At 33.6% G+C, this 12713-nt stretch overlaps 1 protein-coding gene across 2 annotated transcripts in view; it reads right to left on the minus strand.

Annotated features, from left to right (window-relative positions):
• Myo81F (unconventional myosin 81F) overlaps window positions 1-12713 on the minus strand; it is a 71028-nt gene that overhangs the window by 15133 nt on the left and 43182 nt on the right. For both annotated transcript variants that reach the window (XM_017912247.1, XM_017912248.1), the window contains exon 4: window positions 9670-9922. In XM_017912247.1, the coding sequence (XP_017767736.1) occupies window positions 9670-9922 (253 nt within the window). The remainder of the gene's footprint in view (window positions 1-9669; window positions 9923-12713) is intronic.

The raw sequence follows: 12713 nt of genomic DNA on the forward strand, positions 1-12713 counted from the left end.
TGATTATTAGAAAAAAGAACCATTTGGTTGCCTGATTTGTAAATGATTAAAGATTTAATACGAAATATTATTGACTAAGGATTGTTTTTATTACAGGAGACTCACAAACATGAGTAATATTTATATGTAAGAGCCAGCCACTAATTGTAAGGGTATAGTAATAAGTATTGGTTAATAGTATTTCAATGGATTGCATATCTTTTTTTAAAAATTTAACTGATCTACAATATTTACTTTCTAAATTTTTGTATTAATATATTAAGTAATTTCCACTTTGAATTATAATAATAAATAATAAATTTTAATAACTTTGATTTCAAAAATATTTTACATTAATAAAATTCATATATTTGTTATAACAAGGTTACAATGAAAACAACTGTTGGTGATATTGAGTTAGAATTATGGGCAAAAGAAATTCCCATGGCATGTAAAAATTTTATACAATTATGTATGGAAGGTTATTACCATGACACTATATTTCATAGAATTATCCAAGGATTCATAGCATATGGTGGTGATCTCAAAGGTACAGGAGGAGGTAGTGAAAGCATATTTGGAGAACTGTAATGGAGAAATTTAAAGTGAGCCTATATTTAAAAATAAAATGAATGATTCTTTTCTTCAAAAATAATTATTAGATATTTGTGTTTTAGGACGAATTTCATACAAGATTACTTTTTTGTCGACGAGGTTCAATTGCTGTGGCAGAGATGATAATGATTCCCAATTCTACTTTACTCTTGGTTCTACATCAGAATTGCAGAATAAACATACAATCTTTGGTAAGGTTACTGGAGAAACAATATATAACATGCTTAAACTTAAAGAAGCACTTGTAGATGAGGTAAATTTAATGTTTATAAGAAAATATATCAAGAATTGATATAAATATAATATTCCCCCTTTTTTGTAGAATGATAGGCCACTTTATGCTCCAAAATGATAAAAGCTGAATTATTGAACAATCCATTTTCTGATATACCAAGAATAATAGTAGAGGAAAGTGAAGAAGTAAAGGACAGTTCAAAAACTAAAACAGGAGGAGTAAAGTAAAAATCATATATGTTTGTAGCATTTATCCATGATAATATTATTCTTTGTAATGATACATTTTGTTACAGGAATTTCAATCTTTTATCATTTGGCGAAAAAGCAGAGGAAGATGAAGAAGAATCTGCGATATTAAATAAAAAGTCTAGTGGTAAGAGCAAATCAACTCATGATCATTTAACTGATCCAAAATTAAGCTCATAACCAGCTGTTGAACCTCCTGGAAAAGGAAAGAAGACGGTATTAGCGATTGGGAATTATTGGGGAATAATTGGGAAATTAACAAATTATGCAATTTCTGCGATTAATTTATGAACTTTTATAACTGTATCGTATAGCTGGCTCCTTGCATAACATTCTTATACAATTTTTGCACATAATTTGACGCTAATTAGTTTGTTATTATTACTTACTTCACGACGGACGTCATTCGATAATATAGATCGGCGCGATGGTCCAACAGAATAATTAATTATGAACAAAATTCGAAGTAAAATAAGAACAAAAATGATATGAGAATGTTCATAAGGATATTGTTTTTATAATCTGTGCATATAATTTGTAAATTAATTGCATAGAAGATTGTAATTAATGAAAAACTAATAGTATTATCAGCATCAATTCGAACATTTTGAGTAATAATTACACATATACTATTATACGTAAATTATAATACTTATCGTTAGTAACAAATTATTAATGTTAATAACAAATTGTTCACAACGTAAATTTATAATAAAAGTGAAAACATTAAGGAATTACTGGCTATTACTTGAACTTGGAACGAATTTGTGTCAAAATGTAACTATAATTTGCAAAAAGTTTATAAATTATTACACTGATTGTTAATAACAAATTAATATTGTTAATAACAAATTGCTCGCAACGTATATTTATAATAAAAGTGAAAAAATTAATAAATTATTGCCTACTACTTAACAAACGACGTATTTGTGTTAGAATATATTCGGAACTTACAAGAAGTTAATAAATTAATAAATTTATTGTTAATAACAAATTAAAATCATTGATAACAAATAGTTTGCAAAGTATATTAACGATAAAAGTCAAGAAAATTAATAAATTATTAGTTATTACAGCGGAAAAGTAACTTTTAAAGGAATCGGTAAAGTTCGGAAATTTTCGCCGATCTTCGGTCGGCCGCCGCTATATAAGGGGCCCGCGTGCAGGCTCGAGCCAGTTGTCGCTTCGACTTCGGAGGGTCCGCGTTAATATTTTTCTTTCAGGTACTAATTATTTTTTGTTTCAGCTTTTAATTATCTTTCTTCTTTCAGATTCTATTTCTTTTATTCTAGATTTCATTGTTTGTGCATTCGAATATTTTGTACAATATTCGAATGCTTCGTCGTTGGTTTATTTGTATATCATCGTTGGCTTGATCAATGGCTATTCAATGGCCATTGTCTACTCTCTTGAATAATTTAATAATAATTCCTTCTTTCAGGTACTAATTATTTTTTCTTTCAGGTTTTAATTATCTTTCTTCTTTCAGATATTATTTCTTTCATTCTAGTTTTCATTGTTTGTGCATTCGAGTATTTCGTACAATATTCGAATGCTTCGTCGTTGGTTTATTTGTATATCATCGTTGGCTAGATCAATGGCTATTCAGTGGCCATTGTCCACTCTCTTAAATAATTTAACAATAATTTCTTCTTGCAGATTTTATTTTTTTCATTCTATGTGTCTTTGTTTCAGCATTCGAGTATTTCGTATAATATTCGAATGCTTCGTCGTTGGTTTACTTATGTCTCATCGTTGGCTAAATCTTTCCTTTCACAAATTTTACGACTTCCGTTCGATTTGTTTTCGTTAGAGCGTTCGAGTATTTCGTATAATACTCGAGCGCTTCCTCGTTGGTATGTTTATATCTCACCGTTGGAATGTTTCTGTCTCGTAGTTATGTTGCTCAGGTCTCGTCGTTGGCTTGCTCGTTCCATTTGGTTATTATCCTTGATGGTTTCCTCGTACTAATCCCTTTCCTTTCAGCTACATATTAACAATAATATATTCTGTTTTAGCTTTTAGGTTTCTCAAGATTCTGTTTGCGACACATCAATGAACGATGCGTGCGTTTACTTTTAAGTAATCATAAGATAGATCCATAGACTAAGTATCATGTGCGCGCTATCTGTACAAAGGTAAGCTACCTAATTTGGAGCGAAATTTATAAATTCTCTATCATTTTCTTATCCCCCTCGTTTAGCAAATAGAACATAATTGTTCTCGCGATAATCGCGATCGTTCGTAAGTACCGACTAGCCTACGCGACGTGCTCTCGTGTACTCGATAAGTACATGCTTCGTAAGTCATCCTCACGACTCGTCTCCGACACTCATTTCCAGTCACTGTCAATCTCGTCATGCATCGGGTTCCAGGGTGACCCCCTCGGATCAGTGCGTCTTCTGACCTCGACGGGGCGGTCCGCTGCCTAAGTCGTACGCGACTGGGGCTCGGGCACATGCTGGCTGACGGACTAGTACCATCTACGGTTAGACCACAGGGATGATTAAGTTCTACCCCGTGTGGCTGGGATGCGAAGTGTCTGTCTTGGCCGGCAACCGCCCAGCAGGGCCCTCGCGTTGACACTAGAAGTTTCATTGGTTCAGGGACTATCCTTGGTCCACGTGTAAGTCTTGGCGAGTGCGACAGTGACTGGAATTGAGCTAGGCCCGATCGGGAGGGTGCCGAGGTATGAAGTTATCTCTGTACACGGGAGTGCATCGCCTAGGCTAGTCGGTCTTTCGAATAATCGCGAACTCGTTCGGGCGCGTCGCGATTTTCTATTTGCTCGCGTGTTTGATATTTCATTCCCTATTTTTATGGGAACTTGAAAATATCTTAGCGTTGCGACAGTAGAGTTTCAGTATACCGAACCGAAACTCCTTTTGTAAGACACCAAATTTAATAAAGTGTCAGTAGAGTCATTTTAACTTAATTCGCTCCAAGTTAGATTAGGGTACCTTTGATATAGGTAGCGCCAGCAGGCTGCGCCACTAGGGCGCATGTCGGGTCTCGATGCGTAGCCACCTCCTCGTGGTGGGACCTGGTAATTGGTATTGTTTCCCAAAGAACAATCTTCGGGAAAGGATACCAAGCTAAGAGTTACGCACAAAGTTTAAGATATTTCCTACCTCTTGTAAATTTTCAGTGTTCTCTTTGGAATTTGAAAATAGAGAATGGGCAATGTCTGTTTAAAAGATATTTAAATGAAGAGCAATTAAGCTAACAAGGAGAGTACAAGTGCTTCGGGTCACCAATTTAGTTGATACTCTGCAAGTTTGTAGATATCGTCATGCAGTTTAAGAAAATATATCATTATAGCGGCAACTGCTCAAGAATTTTTGAGATATTTACGATTAAAGTTTCATCACTTCCTTAATTACAGATTTATTTCCATCATTTTACAAGTGCAGTCGTGGCCTAACAGTCATAGATGAAAATTCCTGTGGTAATGGACCGTGGGTCGATTCTCGTCCCATAGTTGGTAGTTTTTTAATCTATTTTTAATTTTGTGTTCATTTTTCGTGTATGAAAAATTTGTAAAAAAATTTCTTAATAAAATAACTTATTTTTTACGCTTTCTTATGCTAGTATATATTTATTACAAAATAATAAGAATATTACGCAAGAAAAATACTTTTATATAGCAATCTTATTTACTACAGAAAATACAAAACCTATTGCTCATGTAAGTATTAATTATTAAATTAAATACTGTATATGAATGTTGTCTATAATTTCAATTTTGCTGTGCAGCTATAGATGTTCATGAATTAATTAGAAAAACTTGGGAATTTATAAATTTTCTACTGCTGAATAAATAAAAATTTTACCGTCTGCGATCAGCGCCATCTATGATTTGGGCTCAAAAATCAAGACAGTAATAGGAATATTGAATAGGTAAGGAGGTCGTCGAAGAGCTCGTCACGTGGTAGACAAGGACAGAGAGGGGATAGAAAAGGATAAAATGGCTCCGGCAGTGAAAAATTATTAATTACTCAATTTCCGTACACAATTTATATAATATCGTACACAACTTTTATAATATCATTACAAAGCTGGAACTTCAGACTGCATTCCTATATAATTTTCGTAAAGAATTTAGCTCTAAATTGTTAGTTATTAATTTTTATTTGATGGCGTCTATAATTTCGTAAAAGCGACCATCACGATCTTCCGTGAAAATATTTAATACTCAACGAAACTAGAGGCAAAATGTGATCAAAAGTTATATGAGAAGATTCACAAGGACATAGTTTTTATAATGAGTGCTTAAAGTTTCATAAATTAATTGCGTAAGGGATAGTAATTAATGAAAAACCAATGGCGTCTTCGACAACAATTCAAACACTGCACAGAATAATTATTAATAATTAATTAATTAGGGGCAAATTTCTATCGAAAAATATATTGGAAAGTTCGTGAAGGATCTGGATTTATGATGTAATTATAAAAGTTCATAAATTAATCACAGATTTTAATAAATCGAATCGGCTGTGGAAAATTCACTAATTACTCAATATCTGTGATTAATTTATGAACTTTTATAATTGCATCATAAAGCCAGATCCTCCACGAATTTTTCAATATATTTTTTGATAGAAATTTGTCCCTAATTAATTAATTATTAATTATTATTCTACGGAGTATTTGAATTGTTGTCGAAGACGCCATTGCTTTTTCATTAATTACTATCCTTTACACATTTAATTTATGAAACTTTATGCACTCATTATAAAAACAATGTTCTTGCGAATGTTCTCATATAACTTTTGATCGCATTTTGCTTCTAGTTTCGTTTAGTATTAAATATTTTCACGGAAGATCGTGATGGCCGCCGTTACGAAATCATAGACGCTATCAAATAAAAATTAATAACTAACAATTTAGAGTTAAATTCTTTACGAAAATGATATAAGAATGTAGCCTAGAGTTCGAGCTTTGCAATAAAACTATAAAAGTTCATAAACTAATTACAGAAATTGAGTAATTAATTAATTTTACACTGTCGAAGCCATTCTATCCTTTTCTATCCCCTCTCTGTCCTTGTTTGCCACGTGGCGAGTTCTTCAACGACCTCCTTGCCTATTCTATATTCCTACTACTTTCTTGACTTTTGAGACCAAATCATAGATGGCGCTGATCGCTGGCGGTAAAACTTTTATTCGAACTGGATACTAGAAATCAATTGGACAGTAGAAAATTAATAAAGTGCCAAGTTTTTGTAATTAATTCATGAACAGTTATAGCTGCAGAGCAAAGCTGGAATTATAGGCAACATTCTTATACGATGTTTAATTTAATAATTAATACTTACATGAGCAATAGGTTTTGTATTTCCTGTAGTAAATAAGATTGCTATAGAAAAGTATTTTTCTTGCATAATATTCTTATTATTTTGTAATAAATATATACTAGCATAACAAAGCGTAAAAAATAATTTTTTTTAATAAGAAATTTTAATTACACTCGTTTATATACAATGAAAAATGAATACAAAATAAAAAATATATTGAAAAAACTATCAAACCTATAGGGACAGGAATCGAATGCCGGTCCTCCACTATATCAATTCTCGATCGTCCCAGTTTCGCTACAACTTAACTTGAAACAAATTGGAAATAAATTTATAATTAACAAAGTAATAAAACTTTAATCGCAAATATCTCAAAAACTATTGAGTAGCTGCGGCTATAATGATATATTTTCTTAAACTACATGATGATATCTACAAAGCTGCAAAGTTTCAACTAAATCGAAGGACTTGCACTCTCCTTCTAACTAATTAAGCTAAGTAAAGAAAGGAACGCAAGTAAGGGAAGGTATGTAAGGACGGTAAGTATAAGGTAAGTATAAGGTAAGTATAAGGTAAGTAAAATAATAAAAATCTACTGCGAAGCAGAAAAAGTATTGTCCAGCGAATTCTTGGAAATGTCGTAATTTCTTGGAATTGATAGGCGAGCAACCTCCTGTCATATTATGTTCTCCAGATAAAAAGTCGCAAAATCAGCCGAAAATTTTACGGCGAGGCTGCAAAAGTATTGTCGGAGATTTCATGGAAATGACGTCATTTCTCGGAACTGTCTCGGCGAGCAACCTCCTTTCACGTCATGTTATCCTGATACAAAGTCATGAAATCGGGCGAAAATTTGACGGCAAGGCTGCAAAAGTATTGTCCGAGATTTCTTGGAAATGACGTCATTTCTCGGAACTGTCTCGGCGAGCGACCTCTTTTCACGTCATGTTATCCTGATATAAAGTCATGAAATCGGGCGAAAATTTGACGGCGAGGCTGCAAAAGTATGGTCCGAGATTTCTTGGAAATGACGTCATTTCTCGGAACTGTCTCGGCCAGCGACCTCCTTTCATATCATGTTATCCTGATACAAAATCGCGAAGGGGGTCGAAAGTTTTACGGCGAGGCTGCAAAAGTATTGTCCACCATGGCGGAAAAAGTATTGTCCAGGGCCAGCAAAAGTATTGTCCAGGGCCAGCAAAAGTATTGTCCAGGGCCAGCAAAAGTATTGTCCAGCAACGGCAAAAGTAATGTCCGAGAATAAACGGCAAAAGTATTGACCGAGAATAAACGGCAAAAGTATTGTCCGAGAATTCTTGGAAATGACGTCATTTCTCGGAAATGTCTCGGCGAGCGACCTCCTTTCACGTCATGTTATCCTGATACAAAGTCATGAAATCGGGCGAAAATTTTACGGCGAGGCTGCAAAAGTACTGTTCGGGAATTCTTGGAAATGACGTCATTTCTTGGAATTGTCTCGTCGAGCAACCTCCTATCATGGCATGTTATCCTGATACAAAGTTGTAAAATCGAGCGAAAATTTTACGGCAAAACGGCAAAAGTATTATCCGAAAATTCTTGGAAATGCCGTCATTTCTTGGAACTGTCTCGGCGAGCGACCTCCTTGCATATCATGTTATCCTGATACAAAATCGCAAAACCGGATACGAAATTTAAGAAGCAGCGGTAAGCGCCACCTATAACTTTACACTGGAAGCTTGTGTTTCAGTTGAAAATCATAGATGGCGCCTACCGCTGTTTCTTAAATTTTCATTTGGCATTAGAAAATTAATAAATTACACAATTTCTACAATTAATTTATGAACTTTTATACTTGTATCGTAAAGACGAATCCTTTATTAACTCTCTAACATATTTTTGGATATTAATTTCTTCCCAATTAAATAACTACGAGTAAATTATTCCCCGATATGTTATTAATTACTGTTTCCTATGCAATTAATTTATGAATTACGTGCACACATTATAAAAGCAATATCTTTGGGAATGTTCTCATAGAATTTTTTTCGTATTTTACTTCTAATTTTGTTCATAATTAATTATTTCGACGAACAATCGGGTCGAACTTTGTTATCAAATCCCGTACGCCGTTAAGTAATAATAACAAATTAATTAGCATCAAATTACGTGCAAAAATTGGATAAGAATGTTGAGTAAATATCCAGCTTTGCGATGCGTCTATAAAAGTTCACAAATTAATCGCAGGAATTGATTTATTTATTAATTTTCACTGCCTAAGCTACTCGGTCCTTTTCTAACCATTGTCTGTCATCGTCTAAGGTGTCATGGTGGTTTTAAACTACCTCCTTGCACTGTCTGTGTTCCTGTTACCTAATCCGAGCTTCGGGTCCAATATAATAGATGACGTTGATCGAAGTCGCTTAAAATATTATTGATTTTATTTAAATATATTACTAACTCTAGTTATGTGCTCCTGATACATCCTAAATTTCTAGCCAATTCTGCGATTTTATGACCATAATTATAATCTTTTACGCTTTTTGTTCATCAAAGTTTAAAACAGAAAACAGTGGAAATAAAAATATTTTGTCGTATTTATATATATCATGAAAATTTATTCTACGAATGCAGTTTTGGTTTATAAAAAATATATAAATTATTAAATTTACTATTAATAACAAATTAAAATTATAACAAATTGTTTGGAGCATAAATTTAGAATAAAAACGAAAAGATTAACAAATGTTTGACTATTATAGAAGAGCAATAATTAATAAAATCGGTAACGATCGTAATCTTCCATCGATCTTCGATCCATTGTCGACTATATATTACAGACATCGTTTAAATCGTTTAGAATCTTCTTTGCAGATTTCTTCTCTTATTTACTTCGTATTAATTTATATTTTCTTACAATGCTTCGTTTTAGCCAAAAATCGTGTCTTTTCAGAACTCAGATTTTTAGAAAACTGAGGGTGCTGGAGCAATTTCGATCATAGATTTGTTTTCAGGGAAGTGAACTCTACAAGAATTTACCCATTGGATATTTATTACAGATTAAAACTCGCGATGGACAGTGTTATCGGTCATTTTGAAAAGAATAATAAATACCTTCCAGTCTGATTTAAAATAATTCTACTATTCGGAGATAAGATGTTAGGTGGTAAGATTTTTGTCATTTTTATAGAAGACGAGGATTCGTGTTAGGATGACATAGGGCTTCTAGGGAAATCGGAGGTTGGCGGCGATCTGTGGGAAAATGTAATTAACAGGTGGAAATTGATTATTAATAGATAGGTTGATAGACTAATTACCGAAAGCTTCGAGGATGGTGTTCGCCTCAAGAATTTGTTGTTCCACCCACGTGTCGACATTGCTGGTCACCGAGCAAAGGTACTGCAGGATAAATTTCGTGGTCTCCGTCTTGCCAGCGCCACTTTCCCCTGATATCACGCAGGACTGATTACTCTCTGTGTCCTGAAGAGACCTGTATGCTGCCTCTGCCAACGCGAACACGTGAGGTTCCAAAGAGCCCATCTTTTGTCCATGATATCGGTTCACGTACTCCTATAAATTGAATAAAACAATCATTTTACTACATAAATACCTTTTATGGTAGAAAATTATTTTCTTGGTAAAGAAAAATTAAATTAAAATATATAAATATCAAAATAGCTTCCTATTATTTACAATCTTCGACTGAATTGCTTAAGAGGGCAGATCAGTATGACATAACCTCTATAACCGTGTTTAAAAATTCATAGGAAATTATTAGAAGAAGGTAGCCCTGTAAATTTTTCACAGACTTTGCTTTCAACCTTGAACTACTTAGAAAAAAATTGGGATAAAAATATAACGACAGAAATGTCTGAAAAAAATTTTGAATCAAAAATCTGCAAAATCATGTAAACAATTATACGATGAAATTTGTAATATTAACAATTTTTTTTCAATGAAATTCTATGTATTAGCAGTAAATGAAATTTGTATTAAAAAGCGGTTTTTATTTAGAGTATAGTACTGTTGATTATATTTACACAGACTCCGAAAGTATCTGGATACTATTTTTAGTTTGCCAATACTATTTCGGTGGTTGAAGGAGTTTGGGATCCTAGCTGGTCAAAGATAGCGAGGATGACGTATGAAGACAACTCTATTTCCGGTCCAAAGGAACTTTGCTTCACTTGTCAATATACTATCTACCTGAGCTTAAAATCTACGTGTCGTATCAACAGTTGAATGATGTATATGTAGCAACCAACGAACAAGCTAGAACTTATGGCAATGAACATCGTTGGTAGGTTAAAGATTTAAGTTGGTAATTATACTATAGTCAATACTTCATAATTTCTTTCTGAAACATAACGAATGAAAACTTGATAGGTTATAGATTTAAGTTGGTAATTATACTATAGTCAATACTTTATAATTTCTTTCTGAACCATAACGAATGAAAACTTAATAGGTTATAGATTTAAGTTGGTAATTATACTACAGTCAATACTTCATAATTTTTTCTGAAACATAACGAACGAAAATTTATTAGATAAATATTGGAAAATCTCTTATTCGTTAAATAAAAAGAAACAAATATTGAAAAATGTAGAACAGTAATAGAATAAATTAAATAGGAACTATAAACGATAGATGTCACCATTATCTCATGTATGGCGCTGTGATCGATAATTACCCATCGATACTAACCATACATTCATTCTGAATCGTGCCTCTAAAGTGAAAGGGTCGTATATCCTGCATAAGGTGAATTATCCTGCATACAAAAATTAATCCAAATATTCGAGTGTGCAACCAAAGCAATCCAATCCATTCATTTGTTTGTACATGTACAATTTATATTGAGAAACATTTATAATATATTATTTGTCTAATTCATTCAAAAAGTACGCGTCATTTCTTGACTTTATTAACCTTATTCCAAGAAAGTCTCTTATTCGTTACTTCTTAACGAAAATTTACTAATTTCTTAGTAATAAATAAATGTTATTTATATCGTGGTTGTTACGTTTGTAATTATTACATATTCTCACCTTTTTCTCGGTATTAAATGTTAATTATTGTGGTTCTTTTTGATATCAAAGGAGACAGCGTTGTGATTTACAGAACAAAATTTACTTTCACAGAATGCTTTTAAAACGACTTACACATCGTAACACTCGGGACACACTGGCGGCTAAAGCCAAAGCAACACGCTTAATATACAAATATAAAAGAAGGACATCACTCGGTAATAATACAAACTAATTCTGAGGTCGATAATTACCATCGGGATTACTATATTATCAACATTAAATGTTCCAAAAATTATAATACAAATTATTCCGGCTGCGACGAATATTCTGACATAACCTTTTCTACGATATAATTCATTAGCATTAATTACCGGTTCGATGCATCGGACGCGACAAACAGATTCCAATGATCCAATGGATAGTTCGAATTAGCAAACCTAATAAAAGAAGGACATCACGCGGTGGTAATACAAACTAATTCTAAGGTCGATAATTACCATAGGGATTACTATATTATCAACATTAAATGCCTCAAAAATTGTAATACAAATTATTCCAGCTGCGACGAACGTTCTAACATAACCTTTTCTGCGATATAATTCATTAGCATTAATTACCGGTTCGATGCATCGGACGCGACAAACAGATTCCGATGATCCAGTGGAAGGTTCGAATTAACAGTGGTAGGTGGGCTCGGCGACCCTGCTAACCCGATTAATTGCAAACGTCATTTGATAGGACATTCCACGACCGAGTTCCATTCGGCCCCTTTCATTTACTGATTCCTTTGGGAGATCGCATCACGGCTCTAAAAGGTACGTACATAGTTCGATTTCAAACGAGTCGCAGATTAATGCCTCGTGTTTATGTTGTCCATAAAATATTACTTACTGCCCGCGCAATCTACTTTGCGTAATGCTTCAACTAGGTTATTTCTAGAAAGAAACCTTTGCCTAAGTTAAAAATAAACATAAAGGAAAATAATTCCTCTATCGCAATAAAAATCGAAAATAAAAGAAAGGTATCCGATTTTCTTACGTTAATTTCGTATTCACGGTGAAAGTTCGATTAACAAGAAAGTTATGGCACACGCATTAATCGAAACACTGTAAGTTGTAGAATTTTTTAACAAGGAAACTTCCCTCGTTAGACGCCTTTCGATTCGACCTGTGCACCCATGCATTATGCACATTGCACCTTAGCCGGTCCCGCGGTTGCAGCCAGTCTCGAACGAAGTAGTGCAACCCAGTTTCATGTCAGACACGTCCTCTGCGCAGCTGCGAGCGCAGAGAGCGTTAATCCACTAACCCTCGCGGCTCGTGAAAATT

This window comes from Eufriesea mexicana, unplaced genomic scaffold (genome assembly GCF_001483705.2).
Source record: "Eufriesea mexicana isolate 0111107269 unplaced genomic scaffold, ASM148370v2 scaffold354, whole genome shotgun sequence".
NCBI classification, from domain to species: domain Eukaryota; kingdom Metazoa; phylum Arthropoda; class Insecta; order Hymenoptera; family Apidae; genus Eufriesea; species Eufriesea mexicana.